This window comes from Saccoglossus kowalevskii, chromosome 7 (genome assembly GCF_978046115.1).
Source record: "Saccoglossus kowalevskii chromosome 7, keSacKowa6.1, whole genome shotgun sequence".
Taxonomy (NCBI): domain Eukaryota; kingdom Metazoa; phylum Hemichordata; class Enteropneusta; family Harrimaniidae; genus Saccoglossus; species Saccoglossus kowalevskii.
The window spans coordinates 13,989,723-14,014,520 of record NC_140647.1 but is presented as its reverse complement, the minus strand read 5'-3'; the positions used below and the strand labels follow the sequence as shown (position 1 = coordinate 14,014,520).

Here is a 24,798-nt window from a genome sequence, read left to right as displayed (position 1 = left end):
GACTAATGCTGGCTAATATGCCTATATACTTGTCAAATAATAACAGCCTAACTTCTAGGCATACTTCAATTAGTTTATTGTCAGGCCTGGTTTATCGTATACAGCGTGGAAAAACTATTTCTAGGGGACCGTATAAAAACTACTCAGAAAAGGCCATTAATTTGTCAACACCAACATTTGACCCCAAATACACCATAAATTTAAACTGTTACTTGAGTTTCATCCTAGTAGGCTACAGGTTTATGAAAATAACAGACTTAATACATTTATTATCTGGGTTTATCTACAAGTCTCAGAAGTCACTCTAATATAAGCGCCAAGAATAGGTTGCATACATTTGTTTTATGTAGACTATTAATTACATACTCCTGACTGTCGCTGTGTGACAATATTGTTGATAAGTTCCAACGTGTGTTTTTTTTTTGGGGGGGGGGGCAAAAGTAACATAATTTTAATAACATTATATACCGGGATGCCTACATGTATGTTATGCGGGTAATTTCTTGAATTAGGCTAGACCTACTACAACTGGGCCAGGGGCAGATGCACTAGACCTACTACAACTGGGCCAGGGGCAGATGCACTAGACCTACTACAACTGGGCCAGGGGCAGATGCACTAGACCTACTACAACTGGGCCAGGGGCAGATGCACTAGACCTACTACAACTGGGCCAGGGGCAGATGCACTAGACCTACTACAACTGGGCCAGGGGCAGATGCACTAGACCTACTACAACTGGGCCAGGGGCAGATGCAGTAGACCTACTACAACTGGGCCAGGGGCAGATGCAGTAGACCTACTACAACTGGGCCAGGGGCAGATGCAGTAGACCTACTACAACTGGGCCAGGGGCAGATGCACTAGACCTACTACAACTGGGCCAGGGGCAGATGCACTAGACCTACTACAACTGGGCCAGGGGCAGATGCACTAGCCCTACTACAACTGGGCCAGGGGCAGATGCACTAGACCTACTACAACTGGGCCAGGGGCAGATGCACTAGACCTACTACAACTGGGCCAGGGGCAATTGCACTAGACCTACTACAACTGGGCCAGGGGCAGATGCACTAGACCTACTACAACTGGGCCAGGGGCAGATGCACTAGACCTACTACAACTGGGCCAGGGGCAGATGTACTAGACCTACTACAACTGGGCCAGGGGCAGATGCACTAGACCTACTACAACTGGGCCAGGGGCAATTGCACTAGACCTACTACAACTGGGCCAGGGGCAGATGCACTAGACCTAAACAAATTGTGCAAAATGTTTTAATAAATTATATTAAAGTAAATCCTTTATTAACCAACTTACAAATTATATATTTAATAAAAATTATAATACAAACCCTTTTTGTTTCTACCACATAACTTACTGTCAGGTAAAATATGCACATACATGCATGACGTTGTAGGTAACATAGATATATTTATATAGATTATTTAAAAATAGAAACATGTTTCAGTTCAAATAATCATTATTTTAATAATAATCTGGTCCATAAATAATATATTTAAAAAAATGCTGACAAAGATAATATATATTATTTTTCCTGTCAAAACCCAGGGTATTGATCCGATCACTTACTTTTATAGGGCTGGGCTACCTTTATGTATCTGAATATTTAGGCCATGTTATAGGCCTACTTATTCTAAGCTCGGCATCAGTGTGATTAGGATTAGATCTGAACTATTTTGAAGTAAATCTAGGTTTATACCTTAAATTATCTTTCTCTCCCTTTAAAAGAAACACATATTTGTCTGTTTTAGCAGATTACTAATTCTTCCATACTGAATTTTTCTAGGCTTCTACATCTATAGTTTTCGCCTTAAATTGTATTCATGTTTCCTTGAACTAGAACTAGAAATATATAGAATTAATTTACCATGACCTTATGTTTCCAGGCTTCTAAACGAAGTAAGCTGACTATGCCAGATGTAGGTGATTCACCACACCAACCATCATTATTTGATTTTTCCCTCCGTCAGTTTCGAAAAACCACTATTGTGAAACGCAAGTTCCAATCATCTTGGTTTCACAACTGGTCATGGCTCCACTATGTAGAAGGGGAAGACAAAGTGTTTTGCTTCCCATGTACCAAGGCATATCAGTTAAACCAACTTGCATCACCAACACTAGAACCTACATTCATCTCAAAAGGGAAAATTCTAACGTTATTCAGCTGCTTCACCTGAGAGGCGAGGATGATGCAGATTTAACAGAATGGGTGAAAAAAAAGACCAACAAGCACACAAGTGCTACAATTCAGAATGAAGTGCTGAAGGTCATGACCCTGAAGGTGCTGAGGGGAGTTTCCTCATGTATTCACAGCTCTACATTTTTCACTATAATGGCAGACGAGACAACAGATATTTCTAACAGGGAGCAAGTGGTCATCTGTATTTGATGGGTAGATGAGAGTCTTGAAGCCCATGGAGAGTTTATTGGCTTACATGTGGTGGATCGGACAGATGCAGAGACGATAAACAAAAGTCATCAAAGATGTGCTGTTGAGAATGAACATGAGCCTCAGTAAGTGCAGAGGACTATGATATGATGGCAGCAAACATCAAGAAAAAATAGAAACGATGTCTGTACACCCACTGCTATGGCCATGTCCTTAACCTCGCCTGTTCAGACAGCATTAGGAAATGTAAGATGATCAGTGATGCACTTGACACCACATATGAGATTACAAAACTTGAGAAAAATCACCTAAGCGTGATTCACAACTGGAGAAGGTGCAGAAACAAATGTAAGAAGATGACACAACAACTGGCAAGCATGGTATTCAGGTGTTGTGTCCAACTAGATGGACTGTTCGTGCTGAGGCCAAGAGGCATACTAGAAAACTATGATGTTCTGATGGATCTATGGGAGTGGTCTCTAGAACACTGTTCAGACACTGACATGAAAGCCATGCTACGTGGAGTTGATTCTCACATGAAACGTTTTGACTTTTACTTTGGTCATTGTATGTTGAAACATGCAGACACATTGAGTGCAACGCTCCAACATGAGGTTATGTCTGCTCAGCAGCTGAGGGACAAGTAGTGGCAGCCATGACTGTGAAAACGCTTCAAAACATGCACACAGATGAACAATCCAAAATGTTCTGGGATTCAACATTAACCATACTTCTCCTGAAGCCTATTACCACCAAATCTACTTTGAAGTCCTTGACCTGATGGTAACATGCATTGAAGACAGGTTCAATCAAAATGACTACAACGTGTATGTTAACTGTGGGGCAGCTTTTGTGCGAGGCCAGAGACGTATGGTCGTACCAACTAATTTTTGCTTCCTACAGCATTGACTTAAATGGCTTTGAATGCCTGTGGATGTAGCAATGCCAGACAACCACACAGACCTTGTTATAGCCGGTTAAGCTTCGATCCAGACAGTATCATTTGGTATTGCTTTTTCCACCAGTTACATGGTACTGTACCACGATTTTTACTTGTACCAAGATTTTCACGGTTTTCCGTTGCAGTGTTGCTTCTATCATTCAAGTCTTGCCTAAGTACACCATCTTAACTAAAGCAGTGTAAATTTACTTGTGATGATTCTTTGATTCTCTCAAAAGCTGCATTTAAGTCGGATGTATTTGTGTGTCAGTTTCTTTAATAGTGCTCTCTGTAATATCATTTACGATGCTGGCTTCAACCACTCATTAGAAAATATGTATCCATAGAATTCTAAAATTCTAAAAAATGCCAAATTAACATTTCTCTAAGTTGAAGGTAATGTCAAAGCCATCTGGTCTCTGAAGAATTGTTACTAAATATTTTGTTATACATTTCTATTTTATGTCCTCCAAGTAATGTTGTCGCATTTTGTAGAATGGACTTGTTTAGTATTCTCAAATTAAGACTGGCTCTTATCATATTTGGTTTTATTTCTTTGTTTGGTGTCTTTCAAAATCTTGGTTCGAGTTGAAATACTAATGGTGAGCACCATGAGCACACAGGATCTCCATGAGATATTTTCTCAAAGATCCTCTCTTCTTTTCATTGTTCTAACCATTGCCATAAAGGTTTCTACAGACAGGATGTCATTGGTCTGGGCATTGTTTGTGGTATGGGTACTTCTTCTGGTTTCGCTCTCTTTGTTGTGATTTGGATATCTTATTCTTTCTATGTCACTGAATATATTGCTGCATTTGTCAGTATTTTTTCCAACTGGCTCCCATCTTCTGTGACAGCCTTTGCAATGGGTTTAATTTTTAAGTTTATGCTAGTGAACCATCTGATTTAAACAGTACAATGCCCAATGAGGGCGTTTTTGCTAGTGGGTGAAGGTGGATTAATTGTACATTTAGCTATGATGAAATTTTATTGCTGCTCCACATCAGCCTTAAATTCACCTTTGACTAGCAGATTGCTTTGCAAATATATTTAACATTGGCTCTTCTCTTCATCATTGATGAGTGTACTAGATTTTCGAACTGATGCCCACCCATAAATGTTGACATCTGCAACACTGTCAGGCCATGCCATTTGTCTTGGAACAACTACCTGTATGCTCACTCTTACTGAGTGAGTTTTACACACTATGTGGTTATATTTATGGCCTTTCATGTGAGGTCTAGTGAATCCATGCACGTATGAAATCCCTTAATTCTTGTATTGCTCTACTTTAGCCACTGACATCTCTTTTGATGACTTCATAACTAACACCTTATATGTTATGTTCGTCAATTGCTGGAATCAGATGTTTTAAAATCAACTTCTCACAATTGCACCAAACTCAATGGCCTTTTTTAGCCTAACTGCATAAGTCGTACGTAATGCTTTCATTATTCTTATTTCATCTTGAGAAATAAATATCTATCATATCGTTTGATACACATCAAGTTCTTCTGTAGTAGAATCAGGTAACCATTTCTCCAATCTTGTTATCTCTCTTTCACCCATAAACTATCAAATCTCCTTTTATGGCCACTGTTATAATAAAATATCGGAATTCTTGCTGATTTTTATAGCTCAAATTCTCATTCAGTCACTTTAAACACTCATCAATTACTGCTGTTGATCACGTTATTCCGCCATGTTGGATTCACCAAATAACCCACAATGCAATGAGTGTCTTAATGACATCATACTAAGCATTAGCAACTCGCATTAGCAACAATATTTAAACTGTTGTGAAAAGTCTGAATATTGCAGGTGAGATTCAATTCACAGCTTGAAACACTCAGGGTGTATACAATGGTAAACAAAGAATAGGCTTGACCCCAAACCTTCCTGTCCTACATTACTACATGCATTTTTTTTTATGTCTTTCAGAGAACATCAGAAATACAGGAAAAAAAGACAATGATAGCAAATACATCCCTGATTCCACACTCAGCAGATTGCTAGCAGTTTATCAGTGTGTGGCAATGAGACAAAAATACAGAATGGTTAACTGTTCAGTCTGTGCAATTATTAAATCTTTTTAACAGTAAACGTTCTTTATTGGCTGATTTCTCATATTGAAAGGTTGCATCATTGACCTTGGATAAATCTGATTGGTCATGCCTGTAAACACCCAAATCAAAGTGGAGAATGTTGAATTGCCAAAGAGGGCGCACTGACACAATACACACTGGTTCAACCAAGGTATAAGGACAAAATTTCACAAAAGTCACTGTGAGTCAATGTTGGTTATTAGGCCACACTGATTTAATTTTATGGATGACATCCTCTGGAGACCCAAAAACTAATGCGAGAGGGCGAAAAAAAAAAATTCTGCCCCCCAAAAAAATGCTGCTAAAACCACAGGACTGCGGAGCTGGTATTACGAATTGAACCACAGAACAGAGTGTACTAAAAAAACAACAAGAAGTCTTTATTTGTAGGAGGCACATGTTGATATACACCTCTCGTACTGTATTACTGTCACAGGTACATGTATAACCATTTCAGACATGTACATGTAGTCATGATGAAGTATCTTCAGTCAGAAACACTGCATTCAAGGTACAGCATGCACACCATTTTCAAGTCAAGGCAGAATGTACACATGTACATGTTGTACATATCACTACTTTATGACAATAACTAACAAAACATTGCACTGTGTGTGCAAGCAAATTATCCAAATCAGAAAATAAGAAGAAAATTTTCTTCACCTCCAAAGCGGAACTTCCTCTGCTTTCTTTGCAGTTTTGTCGACTTCAATGCTAACAAAACAACCGAACTGACTTGTCGCCTGACCAACTTTTAGGCCACCATACACCTTCACTCCTCTCCCATTTCTCTCATCGTTGCAGAAGAAACGCAGGATAGCCACGCTGGACAATATGTCCTTAAAGTTGTCTGGGAGAGACTCGCTTGCCGCTACCAATCTCTCGTATAGCTGTGTAAACGCCACATCTCCCTGGCCAACGTCAATTGCGTACCAGTCTACAACAGTCCATCCGTTTTTCATCTGAACTTTTATGCTCACGTATTTTGGTGGCGTGGTCGCCATGTTGGAATCATTTACGACAAAATTGGCATGTTTTGAGGTAGTCCAAAACGAGTTTTACGACAAGCCGGCGCTTTGTGGCAATATGAGTCGGCAAGTTCCGACAGAAAACCGATCCGTGTAGACTCGTCGTCTGAGATTTTTTTTGTTTTTTTTGAGAACAGACGAAAACTAATGCGCGCGCGGATGTCATCCATAAAATTAAGTCGGTGTGGCTTTATTGGACTTTTCTTATTAATAAAATTGGGGCAGTTTATGGTAAATTCTCTGTATTCCATCCTACTAATTTAATGTTCTTAAAAATGAGCATGCACAAGTCACACATTCATAATGAATATGAACACTAAAGTGATCTTGTGTAAAGTATCTTTTTATTACAAACAAAATCAATGTGTATTCTGAGAAAGTGGTTGCTAAGCATAGACCAGTACTACTATAGGTGCTATGTAGCAAAAAAAGTATAAATGGACAACTGCTTTTTTCACTACATGTCATATATTTTACGTTGTCTACTAGTTTCCCGCCAAAATATTGAAAAACAAATTTCTTAAAGCTGTCTAAAATGAAATAAAATTAAAAGTTTTTTTTTTTCAAAATCTTGGCAGTATTACAAGGATTGAATTCTCATCGCTGCAAACATGAAAGGAAAACTAATGCAGCACAAGTCCTTTAAGGGTGTACATGTAATAAAGAAAAATAAAACATTGGTTGACAAATTATCCGGACGATAGCACATATATATTCACCGAAATTGCATGAGTAAGGTCCCCAAACACTACCATATAGGTGTGAAGACGTTATTTATAAAAGTAATGATATTTTATGATTTCTCTATCAAATCAGCCAACTGACTAAGGGGAAGCTTGTCCATGTAAAGGCTTTATATAACAAAACCTGGATATCTGTACGACAGAAGGCTGCAAAGTTAAGTCAGCAATAAAATGAGAATAGTGTCATCATTACAGTGGAATGTGCATTGTCTTCTACACTTTGAGCATTCTACGGAGCAACATTCTTTTGTAGTCATGACTGCGAGCGAGGACCATGGTTCACAGTCATAACTAGTACCGTATCATTACTACAATCCTATGACTATGCCCATCGTCAGGAATATTTATCAAGGTAAACTGGTCCAATGTTTGTCATCAATGAACATTGAAAATATTGCAGTCATCTAAAATTGGTTGCTATGGACACATTCTCATCAGATGGAACTCGTACATTTATGGTTGCGATGATAGAGAGTATGTTATCTTCTGTGATATGCAACATATATGTACATACATCCTTTCCCTCCCCCAAACTACATGATTATTCGCAATGGAGTACTTTCAATATGACATCCAATGTGGTATGATAGTATGTTTCCAGGATTGATTAGTGAATGTGTACTAGTTCACTTCTATATGTTATCAGTGAAGGCTAATCAAGGAAAACACTGATATGGAGTTGTTTTACATTTCCTAACTAGATAGACGAACAGAATCGGATAAATATGCATCAAGATTGAGTCAGTTTAAATACAGTCAAGTATTTGTCGTGACGTGTGTACAAAAATGAACAGGAAAACTGTTTAATTATTCAGCTCTTAGATTGTTTATAGAAACGTTGTTGACATCAAGTGGTGATTTCATTTCATGGACACTTTCGTTCGACACAAGTTTTTCCTGATTCTTCATATTCTTGTTTAGATATCCACATTTGCTGGAATGTACCCTGAAAAAAAAAATTAACAAATTCCTCAATAAATGAAAAATTGTTTATTTGGGGGAAAAAAAGGATATAAAAAAGAAAAAATACATTGTCAGTATAAAGTCAGCTAAGTAACATTGAAAAAATATGCTGGCTGTGTTGAACAATACTGAATAGCAGTATCAGAGATTAAATTTCAGGAAGCTTTGCCATTGATCAACATGGAATTTGATGTTGGCAATTGGATTACATTAGATGGGTTTCCATCAGTGGAATAAGATGCTAAAATAAATGATGTGGTTATGATAATTTTTGAAAGGAAATCTTGATCAGACCAACTGCAAAAATACTTCCCATAAAAAAGCAAAAATTCCATGGTTTATTAAATTACCAGTACTTACCAATGATGCTAAAATTGATCCACCAATCCATGAACTAAATCTTCTCTCTGCTGTCCCAGCACTACTCATGACCTTTAACCTCATGCTCTGTGATAACAAACATTACATTGATTTCGTGAAAAAAATTGATTTTTTTCAAATTTGGCACACATTAAATTGAACATCCTGAGACCTTGGATGCATGTCTTTTTGCTTTACCAGCCTGGTCAAACTTTAATTTGAACAACTTACATTGGGGATATAAGATAGCTGGCTTATATTTTCATTTTTGATATTAAAATTATGTCAATAAATACAATAGGATATAATACTGTAAAATACTTTATTTTAGCTGGAATTAATTTTCGCTGAAAAGACTTTTTGGGTGTTTTGTATAGAATTAATTTTCACTGATTTTTGATGAGTTGAATGTGAAATATGGAAAAAAAAAGGTATATTCGCTGAATTTTATTTTCACGGAATCATTCCTTAAGTGAAAATTAATTCCAAGCGAAAATGAAGTATTACAGTATGTAACTTTCATATTCATTTTTGTTTCCATTCCACAACAGGAAATGTGTTATATCAATGACTACTTGTTATCTTTGATTTCTATAAGAAGGTACATATATCTGTACAACTTACCGGTGGTGTTTTGTTAGATAATTCTCTATTTACTCTGTCAACAAAGCCCAACAATAAGGAGTTGCCACCGGTTACAATAATACTGTTATACATACTCTGTAAGAAAAAAAACATAGTGTAAATATTACAACATTGTCCATTGAGAATCTAAATTAAATAATAAAGTGATGAATGGATAACAAACTAACAATGCAATATCTTTTTTTTTTCTTTGCATGGCAAGTGTGAGTACCGGTATAAAAGTCCTGAAACAGAAAATACTGGCTAAAATTCTGCCCAAAAAAGTATGAAAAAGATCATCATAATTACATAAAAAAAAATTAAATAAACATTCATGTTTCTCAAATAATACTACATGTACTGTATCACGGCAACTTCAATGTCCCTCATAGAATAATATAACATAAATTGCAGAAAAGTTCCTAAAAAATATTAGAGCAACAGATCTAAGCAAAATCAAGAATCAATGTCCCTTATAAAAATAATATAGCATTAATTGTTTAGAAGTTCCCAAATAACAATTCAATGTCTTCATTCTGTCCATTATTTTATGTTTAATTCAGTAAAATTTTGAAATATCTTAAAAATTGCTAGTTACATCAAAATTAAACTTGTTTAGTAATTGATAAGATTCCCAAATTTGAGGATAATCAGATAAAGACAGTTTTAAAGGATATTTAAACCAATTTTTGAAAAATATATACAGAAAATGTACTGAAATCAAACTTTGCTGAGATCTCAAACTTATTAATATAATATCCCAGTTTGAAAGGAATTAGATAAAAGCTATTTTAGGTATTGTAACCACAATAAAAGTTTTACGTTTTATGATTGAGTCAATAATGATGACAACAACATCACCAACAAGGACAGACATTTTTATTTCATATACTTAGACCTTCATCTACAATGATACAGACAAGATAAAAATGCAAAGCAAAATGGGCTCAGAACAGAAAATGAATGTACAAATGTACATGAATTTCAAGAGCTGACACATATCTGCTAATGACCAGAGAGATGTGATGAAAAGGTTGATGACATGGTAAACACAATGAATAATTGACTTACTGGTCTAATGTCAATATCACACATCCCGATACTAGTGGATACTACATGTCCCACACTCAACATAGTATTACCATCCAAGCCCTGAAAATAATAACAAAATAAAGTTACCCGGTAGAACTACTTCTTATACAGCAAGACACAGGGGGAACAATTTAAAGTCATGGTTAAAATACTATAAAACAAGTCTTTTTAGCATGCTACTTTAGCTAATCTGTAATTCAAGATGTCATTGATTTAAAATAGAGAATATTGTCGCAATGAGATTTTTGGCACTTTAGCTAAATTCAGTTAATTCATGCATTGAGTCAAATTCATTAAAATGGCAAGTAGCTACATGTAATTCGGTCAGTTTTACAGTACCAGGGTACTTTAGGTACAGGAATTTCCTAAAACTTTGCTAAATTATTTTTTTGCTGATGATTATTACCGGTATCATTATTAACCACAACTGTATATGTATTTTGCTCACTTTCCAATACAAAATGGCCACCAAATTAGGAAATTGCAAAGCCATAGTGTCCATGGATAAAAATTTACTTGCTATTTTTCATTTAATATTTGAAATGACTTTTCACTCAGAAAATATCAAGCTGCATCCTTCCTGGGAATGGTACACTAATAGCAACTATTATACACCCAACAAGAAAAGCAACAGATTTAGAGTTCCATAAAAGTTGTATTTTTATTTCCTTAAAATACATTTGCACTCGTATTCGGTGTAAAATATGTGAAGATGTGATTTGAAACAATATCATAAACAACTAGAAAAAGTGTGATATGGTTGTGGAATTGTTGCACCCATAGGACCCATATGTAATAGAATAGATGTTACACAGAGTATCATTAACTTTCAAGTCTTCTCGTTGCTTGTCCCTGAATTCTCCAGTGTCTTTGGCTCAATCAAACGTCTTTGTAAATTGTTAAACCACATTTTAAAATTATGAAAACTAAATCTATAAATATCAAAGAAACCATATCCACCAATAACAGCAAGCTGCTCACCTTAATGTTAGAAGGGTCAAATAAACCCTCAGCCAGATAGAATCTTTCCGGTCCAAAGTCTTGGTGATAGCCATTTGGAAATTCATACTGTAATGGTAATAAGTTTGTAGTATCTCTGGAAAAAAAAAGCGAGGGATAACAATATCAGATTTTTGATGAGTTGAATGTAAAATATGGGAAAAATGTATTTTCACTGAATTTTATTTTCAATGATTCATACCTTCAGTGAAATTATCGAAAATGAATTCAAAGTGAAAAATTATATTTATGCAAAAATTATTGGCCATGTGTTAAAAGTTGACTAAGTTGGGTATCTCTAATAAAGCAAACTTACTCATTGTTAAATGGACCGTCTGCTACTTGTAATACTGAGGCTTGGAAATCCTGCAGCACTTTTTTAACCATGTAGTTATGCCAGGACTTGCTTACATCTGGTATTTGTTTCTTAACATAGCAAGGTGGAGCACCATCACCCACTTCCTCCTGAGTATAGTATATGTATATATGAAAGGTGTCAGTAGTTGTATTACATATCAAGTAAGTTTCATTTGCAGATAGTTTACCAGCAATTGAAAATAATATACCAGTAAATGTTTAGTTAAGTTATGTTAATGGTATTCATTAACATTAAGGATATTCAAACTGAATTTTTGAAAATGAAATAAAATACGAATCACCAGGTTTCAAACTTTCTAAACATTTACAGGGATTGGAAAATGGTGGTGAGACACTTAGTCAATTTAATCATATGTGACGAGCATTATGAACTAGTGATTCAGAGAAAATCAAGCAATATTAATAATAGTGAAATATTGTCTTCAGAAATGCTCACAAATCGTGCAGGAGAACCCTCAGTGTATGTGTAAGGAGATAATAGGAAGAGAAATAAAATACATGAAGTAAAAAAGAATTTTGCAAAATTCTGAATGACCTCCTAGAGCTCTGTGTATAAAACTTAAAACCTATACTGCCATATGCCAATAGAGGTCATTTTATGATTGACCCCTTACCCATTGGTGAGGAATGAATCTCAATTAGTGCAAAAGTTAGATAAATGTAATATCATAAGCAAGGCTTGAACTCCACTGGGGTATCAAAGGCTATTTGCCGATATTCCCTATATTATTCTTATATGCTAGGACCATTTTATAAATTTTGGCATCACAAATGGATGCCCGCCCTCTCAACACCCTGTTGTAGAGTCATAAATTTGATTTCCTATTCATCTAAAATATCCATCTAATTTTCAAGTTAATTCAAACAGTTGCCTCATCATAATCCATGAATAATCCACCACTACACATGGATAAAGCACATTTTTGAATTCAGAGAAGAAGAACTTGGAAATATTTAAAATGATGTCTCAAATATATGTATACGTTTTAGCTGACACCTGAAACTACTAGACAAATACTGATTTCAAAAGTTCAATCCGCTTGAATGGAACAATCAGAATGCCAGGATTTTTATTACGGAGATATAAAAAATGATAACATTAAAATGACATGATACATGTTGTATATAGAATATACAAAGTACACAAGTAATTTTATTGGTTGTGTTAAAACGATAATGGACAATGTGGATAATAGAAAAAGCTGACGCCCAATGACACACTCATCACATTTTCAAAGGAAATTAACTACGAAAAGAATATAATAAACGCGCCACAGTTGTCATACAGCATGCTTATGTAAACAAAATGCATTGTGTATGTTACATGACACCTCAAATCACTACCAGTACTTAGAACAAGAACAAGTCATTGTCAATGACACCTCCCCCGTTCCGTTCATATTTGAGTGACATATACATTCAAAGCAGATCATGACCGAAATGCACCTGCATATGTACAACACATTGTTCTAAATCTGAACAAAATCCATCCATGCATGACTGAGATCAGGTTCCGGAATTGTGAAAATACGTGATTTTGATGCATTTTCAGCCTTAAAATGGCCATCATTCAGCTATTGTTAAGCGGATCATGAAACAAATGCACATATCTATTTGTGACATGATGTACCATGTGTGTGTGAAGTTTGAACTTGATCAATCCAGACATGTCTCGGATACGGATCCAGAACTGAATTCTTTAAAACAAAATGGCCGCCAGTCGGCCATTTCAAACCCGATCCAAAAAAAAAAATGACGTGCATCAAGGTCCTATTATGTTTAATGTATGTACCAAATTTGAACGAAATCCGTCCATGCATAACTAAGATCCGGGTCCAGAATGGTGAAAATGTGTGATTTTGATGCATTTTCGGCCTTAAAATGGCCGCTTTTCGGCTATCGTTTATCGGATCATGAAAAAAATGTATGTGCATATGTCCCATATACAGTCAAACCTGTGTTAACGACCACCTGTGCAGAGCGGCCACCTGCTCATAGCGACCACCTTAGTACAGTCCCTTCGCAGTTTACACGTTAAAGACACTGGATATAGCGACCACCTGTCCAACGCGACCAGCGAACACCCTATTGTAGACCTATTCACACTTTAACCTTTGTATAACGACCACCAACATTTCCATCAGACAGTCTCGGCAAAAAGACAATAGCTACTTGCGAATCGCTAACAGGAAAGTGGCCATATGTTACGTTCAGATTACCGAGTACGCAATCTTTAGGGCTAATAGACAGGGGTGACCATCGCAACTTGGTTTGTGAAGTTGCGAAAAAGTAAAAAAAAAAGTTGATTATCATCTGAATGTAACGTCTGGAGACTGGACAGATTTTAACAACAAATTAAAAAAGTTTCATTCAAAGTTTGAAATGAAAAACTAGCTTGTTTCTGATCCGTATTATACTATCGATTTCCAGCCGGCCAACGGCACTTCTGTGGACTGTCTTGCACATGAAGAGCAAATTCCTCCCGTCTCGAAAACAAATAAAGAAAACAAAATATCCAAACAAAATAATAAAACATTCGTTTATTTCGTTTTCCTCGCGGGATTGCAAAATCCAACCTATTTTGGCCGCCATGTTGTTTGTTGTTGATCGTTATAAATTATGCTAATGAAGCTAGCGCATGGGCGTATTGTTACTGAGGGGTCATCTCAGGGTTATTCTCAACGAAAGATGTTTTCTATTTTGATCCTCTTTTTTTTATAAAAGGTAATATCAATAATTCGCAATCGAGAAAATTCGTTTCGTTTGGGAAGTTTTGACACGTCGATGCTTGCAACAAATAACTGTAAAATTGCGTGTACGATCATCGTGTTTCATTTCCGGTTCGTTTGACTTTCTGATTCAACACCGAGAGTTGGAGCAATGGTTATGAGTTTGGTAAATTTTGTTTATTACCAATGCTTCTTCATATTTGATGCTTGTTTGTTTTTTTCAAACACGAAAACTTTTCCTGTGCATTTTGTCACAGTGTACATTCGACAATACTAACGATGGGACTGATTGCCGCCTGTGATGGAATATGTGTAAGAGACTGGGGAATAAGACTGCATGGCGTGTGTGAAAGACTGAGCTGGAATGCAGCCGATCGTTGACAATCGTTCTTATGCATTAAATACACCAATGAATCCATGGGCAGAATCACTTGGTTTCAGTGAATTTACATGATATAATTTGTAGTAGAAAAGTAAAGCTGTGTAATTATCCAGATGAAAATGAGTGACTTTTATTAAAAAAGACCTATTCATTGTACAATGTGTAGGTTTGTTTTTATGTTTTGCTTATGATCTCCCTTTAAAATTCCCGCCCTAATTAATATTCATGATTGAATGAATAAATTAGGCCACCTCCATATAAAGACCACCTGTTTATAAAGGACAGTTTGGCTCAGTCCACTGACTGTCCTTTATAGACAGGTTTGACTGTAATGTGTGATGTATGAGTGAAGTTTGAACCTAATCGGTCCATGCATGTTCGAGATACAGGTGATCACGGACGCACACACGCAAGCACAAACGCACACAGGGCAAAACATAAGTCCCCGTTTTTGGACTACGTCCGAACGGGGACTAAAAAATTTAAGATTTATGACAAAATAACACATTACCGATGTCAAATATTTTTTGATTGACCCACCTTCTTAGCGACAATATATGACGGCACAATTTCAATGTTTTGTTCTTCAAAATACTGCTTGCACTGGAGCGTTACAAAATCTCCTGCAAGAGGACTTTTCACAGAAGCTGTCAGAGAGAAGAGAATAACTGTCATTACCTTAAAAGTTAACTAGGATGCAGTTACTAGTACCATAATATGTGTTCTCTCAGTATAGTGTGATAACCAATTATTGCCTGCCTACTTTATGTTCACTACCATGCTTGCTTATTAGAAATCCACATAAATTAACTGTATTTATTGTAATTAAAATACTGTAAATTTAATAAAATTAAATCCACAACTGTGATAAAAATTTACATAGTCCCATGCATAAAATTTGCATATTAATTGTGTAATTAACAGAAATTGTGATGATTAACATACTCAAACACACAACACACAACACACAAAATTATTCATTTGAAATAAATGTTCTTGCATCAAGATTGATAATAGTCCACACAAGTTTTCAGCAATTCAGTTTGAAAATTCAGCAATGGCAAAGGGGAAATACACGAAAGTGGCAGTCAGGAAAATAATGACTGTGATGACCAGAGTGGTGGTAAATCAAAGCACTGTGGCGATACTGTCTTGCTGTTTGTATCCCGAGAAAACTGAAATACGAAATATACCTGACTTTTCTACTGTATTAGAATTGCATCTTTAATGGAATATAAACCAAAAATGTCATTTGTTGCATAGTGAATTATTTAAATATTACCTTATTTTCCCCATAAAACACTTAATTTTCTCTCACCTGATGCAAGTGCATACCCATCATGCACTGGGACTGCAGTGGTATGGGTTGCGCCGCTGTCAACAACTAAAGCAGTGGAACGACCATTAGCAAAACTCCCAACATTAAGGAATGATATAAAATCATAATTACTGGTATATATCTATCAATATCCATGTGGACCAGGGAATGAATGCAACATGGCAATATTCCTAGGAGCATTGCCAGCTGTGTTTGTTTTGACTTCAGCACTCTGAATTCAGCTCTTGGACACAAATAACTCGCCATTTAGAGAGGCTAAGTCTATCTGACAGGCTCTCTCTGATGATTTTAGGTGATATTTTTCATAATAGCGGGAATCATTTGTCAATTTTTTACAGGCCCCCCCTCACATTATGAAATAGAGACTACACAACACTTAGTTTTCATCTCGTTTTACATGACACAACTTTTGCGTAAGATCACTTTGCCCATGCAATTGTGTCCAATTTTGTCAAAATCAAAGTTATTGCCCCATTAATTCACAATATTGCAAGCACAAACTCAAAATATTGATGTGTTTATAGTCCAACCTTTGTAATGATCTTATAAACAATATAGAAAGGATACGCTGATAAAACTGCATTTTTACAAAGAAAGAAGGCTGGTATATTATACTGCTCAAACATCAATTCTGTTAACTTTTCCCTTTTGCCTCTGACATTCCACTGGAAATGAAAAAAAAAAAATACTGAAAAGCCATGTACAATGCAATACTCTGTATTCAAAAAGTGACATGGTTGAATATATTTTTAAGAGGCAAGTAAGCAAAAGATGCTGCAAAGTTGTTATTATACATATCAAATTTAACGCATGTCAATGTACATTATGATGACACATGTAGAGTTAAATTACAGCTTATGCCACACTAAAGTCAAATCAATTTCACTTACAGGGGGTTCTGACATTAGTACAGGATGTAGCGGTGATTCTGATCTGATGTGTTTTTTATAGGTATGATCTAACAGAGCTTGGAACATATCCCAGTCTTCAACTGAAAGAAACCAAATTAATGACACAATCATTAGTGAAAGCAACACAGAGAGTTTCTTATAGAAATAAATGTAACAGCCTGCCATGGTCGGCACAAGTGAATCTACTCTAGGTCAAATTTACTTGTTCGCATCAGAAGAAATCTGTCAGAAAGGCACCATAATTCACAATAACAATGATTAGAAGCTTTGATATGGGTCCCATGCAACATATACAACACTTGTATATACATTACTACATGTAATTACTGAAAATCTGAACATGCATTGTACAATGATTGGTGGGCTGGTCAATTTACTAATTACCTTTCAAAGATTCAAAAGTACAGGTATATATTCAATATAATATGAGGTTATTACAAGGATACCTCAGAGTATGCACGAAGACGGTACAGTGGGTGTATCAACTGACGCTCAGCGTCTGCGTGCATACTTTGAGGTATTCTTGTAAAAACCGTATTATTATACATATTTTCCTTTCAAGGATACATCATGGGAATGCCGAAATCCAAAAAGTTTAGAACAGAATCAGCGAACTTCTTTGTGTGGAGTCCGGTCAAACCCTGGTGGCTGCCATTATTAGAGGACGCTTACGTGCGTAATCATTCTATATTTGGAATTCGCATTTCCTTATATGGTAGGATGAAAATACCTAGTAAAATACCGTAAAATTTTGACACGCTGTAGCGTATAGCATTATGGTGACAGATGTATAATAATACAAATCATTTAATTTATTATATTATCAACAGTGTACTACTAAATAAAGTAGTACTTGGTACAAAACAGAATTCTGTACATACTCATGCCATCTCTAAGAGGAGATGCCATTTCCATTCCGTCTCTTGGTACATGAACAGCATTTGTATCAATGTAATATTTCTTTCCACTTCTGTCTTTGTTAGTTTGATCTCCGCTGCCATCTACCTCCATGGACTCTTCTTTTGGTTCATCTTTAAAACCAACGTGCATGGGTATCTCAGCCTGAAAAGTGACAAAGTGGCAATTTACACATCCCCTTGTTGAACACTTTTCACAGAATACAGGATGTACATGTATAGTGTACAATAGTTGTCATGGTAACAATAATAGTATATACAAAGTCCTACTGTGATAGTCTAGAGGGAAAATGCATTCTTGATAATTCAAAAATATGACATTCTTCACAATAAAAAGTCTACACACTGGAAAGCACTGGTTAATATACCTTAGGACAGTCTTCCCCGGCATAGCCGCCACGGAGTGATGTAGAACCAACATCAAAGACCAAGGCACCAACCTCATCTGTAATACAAAAAGAAATCATATACTGCATCAACTGTATTCTTTTTACCTCCATATGTACTGTGCTCATTTCTGCCATTTTACCCCAATCTTACTGCCTCAAAGAGACTACCTGCACATCCTAATTAAAGTGCATACATGTAGTAATAATTTCTGTGAATAATTATGTAAATATATTTGTATGCATAAATTTTTAAGAAAAAAATGACAAAAGTGGTCAAACTTTATTGTCAGATAACTTAAAATTACCCAGTGAATTGTTTGGGTGAAAAAGACTAGAACTTTTTTTTACTGTTTTGTAAGAATCAGAAAAATGTGTTTGTAAATTTCATAAATATATTTTTCTAATGTTTGATGATAATTCAACATAGCTGCTTCCTATACTAATAGTAAATATAGGTTAGAAGTTTCATTTATTGATCAAAAATTAATACGCCATCTGACTATAACATCCATGCACATGTACAGTGGAGATACATGTGCTGGACATTTTTCAAAATTCAATCAGAAAATGAAAGTTTACGCTACTTATTTGTGTTTCGTTTTTTGAAAGGTTGAAAAAAAACATTATGATCGCTACTTGGCGGGTATTGTAAATGACTGATGCAATATACTGTTTTATCAACACACAGTGGAAGTCGCATCACATTCGACGAAGTCATAGGACTTCATTCACGAGACCTCGTATGATAGTGTACCACTTGCACACGGCAGTAATTTTGTTTTATCTTCATGATCCTGTGAATGAATCGGGATCGTTAACACGGACAGTGGAGGGAGGTGCATGTTAACTAAAATTTGACAAAGGTATAAATAAGCGGTTTGTAATTTGGAAAAGGACAGCAGCTAGGCTTGTCACTTCATTCCACTGCTGCTTCCGTGTTTTCAAAACAAAGCGCCACCATTGAATGGCGAACACCGGTAACACTAACAATCTACAATCGGCCTGCGATCACGATCAACAAACGTCAAGGTATAAAGAACGAAGTTACTTGAGCGTATTAGTATAGCACGATTCTTTCATAATGTAGTCGACATACCTCCTCCATAGACTCCGCCACTCATTTTCGACACGCTGTGCTTTTCTTTAAAATAGTGAAATCAACAAAGAAGAAAGCATGACCCAAACTGTCGTGCAATGGCGGCTCCCATCATGCATTGCGATGGCTTGCATTTCCGGGTTAAAGGTAACTGCTTGCGCACTGGCATGTTTTGGTTGTAGCTGTGGTTTAACGTTATTTACAGGTATTGTCTACAACGTATGAAGCCATAATTACTTACATAGTACGTATACCTATCACAGTCAAAATGTTTCTTTTTTCGCAGAGTGAAGATCGATATATGCTAAATATACGACGTCCTTAATCTCAGGAATGACCCAATTTAAAAACTAGGGGAGGGAATTGAGACAAGGTTGTTTTCACATCAACATCACAGGGTGTTCTAACGTTTCTAAGTCAGTATTACCAGAGCGACGTACTCGTAACATCTGCAAGCACCTACGGTACTCGCTGTAAGGGCTTGCAGATGTTACGTCGCTCGGTGTACTGACTTAGAAACGTTACAACACCATGTGATCCGCATGATGACAAATATTGTCTTCTTACCTCCCCATTACTTTACATTATACAGTCATTGTGCAAGTTATTTTTTTCTAATATCTTCTAGCTATAGTTTTCAAATGGGTAACCCTTAATCTATCCCTGGATCTACGGCGTGTATCGGAGTGGGCGTTATTTGCATTCGGTCGTTTGCTGCCCCATCAAACACTGCCACGGTGTCTGCGATAGCACACACTGCAACCTCAAAATTTCACATATGTACACATATGCATTCCAAATATTTTCTCCTAAAATTCCACTACTTTCAATAGTAGGTGCCATGGCAGTGTTTGATTGGGCAGCCTACAAATGAATGTAAATAACACCCACTCTGACAATACCTAGAGCCCAGGGTTACCCTAACACCACCCCGCTCCAACCACAGCCCTAGGTTACCTTAAGATATGTTACGTAGCTCGGGATAAGATGTTATTCAGTCATAATAATAATATACAATGTTGGCCAATGGAAAAATCCTTGTAAAAACAAAAGATTATTGAAATTAATTGCTATTCTTCTTTGTTTTGATATATAGAATTGATATTAAAGAATAGTTTATTATGGAGGACTCTGGAAATAGATTCAAATTAAAGAGTGATGAGGATGGGTTTGAAGACCGTAACAAAGATGTGTTTGGCGGATTGACAAGTCTGGAAGATCATTATCTAGTGGATGCTAGAAAGAGATCCAGCTGCTATGACGATGATGTTGATGAGGGTGAAAGAAGCCATTGCAAGCGTAGCAGACGCGAATTCAAAAGACCTGATATCCCTAATGTAGATCGGTTAAGAGGAAGAGGACGAGGAGGACGACGAAAAACTCCAGATTATGTTCTTCATCCTTACAGTTGGACCAAGTACTCCCTGAGAGAAACCGGTGAAGAACACATGTCTGAGAAGGGAGATTCACTCAATAAAAAAGTTGCATTAGAATTCCTTCAAAAAAACAAAACACCAAGTGAGGACAAAGAGGAGATGACAGAAGAGGACAATGATAGAAAAATGGTCTTCAAAAAACCAATAAAAAAGAAAGAGGTTCAAGAAAAGACGAAACCCAAGACATCAGCATCCTTGTTTGTTGATAACACACATAAAATAAAACTCAGGTATGTGGTTGGCAAGGAAAAACGAGAGAACAAAAAGAATATCTCAACTGTGAATACTGATAACTCACAGACAAGCAGCTGTTTGGACCTCCATCATTTGGATGATGATGTTAGTCAGTCAGAGGACAGCAAGTCAGATGACACAGTACAAGGTCAATCTAAGGTTACTTCATCATATGATAGTGGGAGTGGGAGCGTAGCAAGTTTTAAATCTGTCAAATCAAAAGGACGGAGACAACAAATGAGGCAGCGGAATGAAGAACAAGATAATTAAGCATTCAAACACATTTGTAGAAACAAATACGTATTTCTTTTTCCTCAAACATGTTCACAAAATTTAACCTTATCACTGGGATGATTCTTCCTAGTTCACAAAAACAGAGCTTCAGTTCATGGGTTGTTGACTAGAGCATTTTGTCCATAGCTAACATAATGCAACAGAAAATACTGTAAAACATGTCTTTTTCGCGAGCATGTCTTTTTAGCGAATTTAGCGAGTGAACCGGTTCGCTAATTCAAGATATTAATTAATTATTAATACAAAATGGCTGCCAAACAATGACTTTTTTTCTCTACACACACATTTTGTAAACACAAAAAACGTACTGACATGATAGATACACTTTATTGAAAAGTAAATTAACAAAAAAAAAAAATAAATGTCTACTTTGTGGTGGTCATTATTTCAATGAAATTATAAATGAAGTGATACTGATGTATTATTATGGAAATTAGTAGTACTTTTTGAATCTCAATATAAAAGGTGAATGTTCTGGATGTAACGCAGCAGGTTTTTTATCATCTCGGACAGAATCACATTACACTTGACAGTTTTTCTTTGTGTTTATGGAGGTGATAACCGCATTTATTTTGTTATTTTGGCACAACAGGCAAATATTGTGAAAACAGTAAATCAACAATTACAATAGCAATTTGCTAAATCAACATCTCGCTATCACGTCATTTTACCACAATTCGCTAAAATTACATGTCGCTTTTTCAACATGTTTTACAGTAGTCACATAATGACACCTCTGAGAAAACCAATATGTAACTTCCATGGTGCATGGTGTAATAAAAAGTTTCTTGTATATGAAGTATTCTCAATTAAGCCATGTACCAACAATCCTTGTGTCTAGTCATCTGTAGCAAGATGACTATCTGCAATGTGTACCAATAAATAAGATGCTCAGTTTTCATTGATCTACTTTTTTGCATCCAGATTCAAATGCACGTTTCTGTTATTGAATAGATAAGGGCTCTATTTTTAGCTCCGCTGTCGACTTTGTCGAGCGGAGCTTATCATATGAGTGATTGTCCGTCGCCGTCGTCATCGTCCGTGTCAATGTTTTACTTTTTCGACTTCTTCTTGAAAACTACAAGCCTGAATGCTTTGATACTTGGTGTATTTGTACCTTGGGTAGACCTCTCTTAGGTTTGTTCATTTCATGTTGATATCTTCAATTCTCTAATTTTGGTGAATATTTTTGTCATTTTTGGTAAAAAGTGATATTTTCGACTTCTTGTTAAAAACTGCAAGTCCAATTGATTTGATACTACATATATAGGTACTACATGTGGACCTTTCTCAGATTTGTTCATTTCGTGATATCTTCAATTCTCTAATTTTGGTGAATATTTTTGTCATTTTTGGTAAAAAGTGATATTTTCGACTTCTTGTTAAAAACCGCAAGTCCGATTGCTTTGATATTACATATATAGGTACTACATGTGGACCTCTCTCAGATTTGTTCATTTTGTGATGATATTTTCAATTCTCTAATTTTGGTAAATATTTTTGTAATTTTTGGTAAAAAGTGATATTTTCGACTTCTTGTTAAAAACCAATAGTTCAATTGCTTTGATATTACATATATAGATACTAAATGTAGACCTTTCTCAGATTTGTTTGTTTTGTGATGATATCTTCAATTCTCTATTTATTTTGGTGAATATTTTTGTAATTTTTGGTAAAAAGTGATATTTTCGACTTCTTGTTAAAAACTGTAAGTCCGATTGCTTTGATACTATTCATATTGTTCATTTTCTAATGATGTCTTCAGTTCTTTAATTGAAATGTGCATTGCTAACAGCGGAGCTATCTCAGCCGATAGGCTGCTTGTTTTTATAGGCGTTTCTTTTATGAACTCAAGGGCGCTATTCTGTAAAAATAACGTGCTGTCTTTATGGCTGTGGTGATTAGAATTACAATGCACACTTTTCCTCATTGAGAGATTTTTTGAATTTATTAAGTACCGATTTTTTAAAAACTGGTTTGTCTCTTTTAAACAATCTGGTTTAATTAATTTTTAAAAGTCAAGCAATTTTGTTAAATTATTCCGAACAGGGATAAGGAGTATATTACTACCCTAATATATGTGTTTGTGTCCGAACGCAGGAGAACATTTGCCAAACATACCTAATGTTATAGGGCTAGGGCACAAATGCCAATATTCTGACAAGCGGTAATGTTTGCACTACATACCTCTCAGATGATGAACATAAAATTTTGTTCTAAACAATCACTAATATCATCAGTTAACCGACTCTAATCAAACTTTTGCAAGTGCCACCACCTTGAAGAAGGGTTCTCTGCGTAATAATGGTTTGTAAAACAGTCAAAATGCACTTTACTGAAACCCTTGAAAAATACTCTGGTTGTTCCTATACTAAAAACCATGTATCGAATGTACATGAAAGGGAAGGCATATTATAAATTGTGTGATTATTACAAATATGAGGACCAGTTAGTATTGCTCATGTAGATTCCTTATAAGATTTGTTATGTGTGCATGCATGTGCTAAGTGACTGCTTGGCATAAAATAGTTATTCATATCTAAAAATAAATCGCTAGTTTATGTACCTCTGTTAATAAAACAACAGAGTGTGAGCTAAACAGTTATGTTTTGCAAACTATTTTAAAATGTTTTTTAAACAACAAAAATATAAAACGTTTTAAAAAAAATATTTTTTCAATGCATTTCCAAGACCATTTCCCATGAAACAATTTCAAACTGTTTTATTTTTTTCTGAATGTTTAATATACGTTTTCAAAAAAAAAATTATTCTTAAATGATAATATAGCATTTTTTTCTTATAAATGTATCAAATGATTTTGTATATCACAATGAATGTGAATCTTGCGAGTAACAATATGATTTATCATTAAAAATAATTGTTTTGTTAGGAATCAACATAAACAAATTAGCTATCCGAATGGACAAGTTTTGTTCCATCAAGTGAACATGTACTGGGTCAATTTGTATCTATTCTTTTGACATTAAATTACAGATAAGAGAATAGCAAATAAAAATAATGATTACAACATTATACAAGCCTATGCCATGTGGATGAAATAATTGTAGACAACAAATTTAATACAATGTTCAGTATGTACATGTATATGCTCCATACAATGTAACAATGAAGACCAAAACAATGGCATACTAATAAACAAAAGGTAACAAACTAAAAAAATAAATGCTGCAATGAAATAAGAATTTTCACGAGTTCATTCACTTCCATAATGAGTGATGATTCCAGTAGCTCATAGGAAATATAATAGTAGACCTTCAAAACAGCATAAATTCGTTTGTCAGTGAGAGATTGAAATTTAAATTAATAATAATAATAATAATAAGATAAATTGTATACACACGTATGTTGTAGTTTGTATAATAACTAACTTGAATATGCTCATTTCAAACAAGGGCATTAGGCAGA

The 24,798-nt window shown here is 35.5% G+C and overlaps 2 protein-coding genes across 3 annotated transcripts; one reads left to right on the top strand and one right to left on the bottom strand.

Annotated features, from left to right (window-relative positions):
• Positions 1–6,811: 6,811 nt before the first annotated feature.
• Positions 6,812–19,540, bottom strand: LOC100373036 (actin-like protein 6B). Its single transcript, XM_085501130.1, has 13 exons — positions 19,409–19,540; positions 18,292–18,368; positions 17,888–18,068; positions 16,986–17,086; positions 16,663–16,760; positions 16,075–16,169; positions 15,297–15,403; positions 11,584–11,732; positions 11,250–11,364; positions 10,248–10,328; positions 9,177–9,272; positions 8,553–8,639; positions 6,812–8,175 (listed from the first exon to the last, which is right to left on the bottom strand). The coding sequence occupies exons 1-13, from the start codon at positions 19,431–19,433 to the stop codon at positions 8,095–8,097; spliced, it is 1,293 nt and encodes a 430-aa protein (XP_085357256.1). The 5' UTR covers positions 19,434–19,540; the 3' UTR covers positions 6,812–8,094.
• On the top strand, positions 19,536–22,273 carry LOC100373183 (uncharacterized). Of its 2 annotated transcripts, none has more exons than XM_002739088.4 (2): positions 19,536–19,652; positions 20,505–22,273. In XM_002739088.4, the coding sequence occupies exon 2, from the start codon at positions 20,530–20,532 to the stop codon at positions 21,346–21,348; it is 819 nt and encodes a 272-aa protein (XP_002739134.2). In that variant the 5' UTR covers positions 19,536–19,652; positions 20,505–20,529; the 3' UTR covers positions 21,349–22,273. The 2 variants fall into 2 exon arrangements, with proteins under 2 accessions (XP_002739134.2, XP_006822014.2); XM_006821951.3 differs by having other exon boundaries at positions 19,537–19,613.
• The last annotated feature ends 2,525 nt before the right edge of the window (positions 22,274–24,798 follow it).

Coding starts and splice junctions, on each gene's coding strand:
- LOC100373036 (XM_085501130.1), bottom strand. CDS start 19,433: ATGAGTGGCGGAGTCTATGGAGGAG. Junction 17,087..17,887: donor TCCTCTTAGAGATGGCATGA/GTATGTACAGAA, acceptor GGTTTCTTTCAG/TTGAAGACTGGGATATGTTC. Junction 10,329..11,249: donor TTGACCCTTCTAACATTAAG/GTGAGCAGCTTG, acceptor TATTATTTTCAG/GGCTTGGATGGTAATACTAT.
- LOC100373183 (XM_002739088.4), top strand. CDS start 20,530: ATGGAGGACTCTGGAAATAGATTCAAATTAAAGAGTGATGAGGATGGG.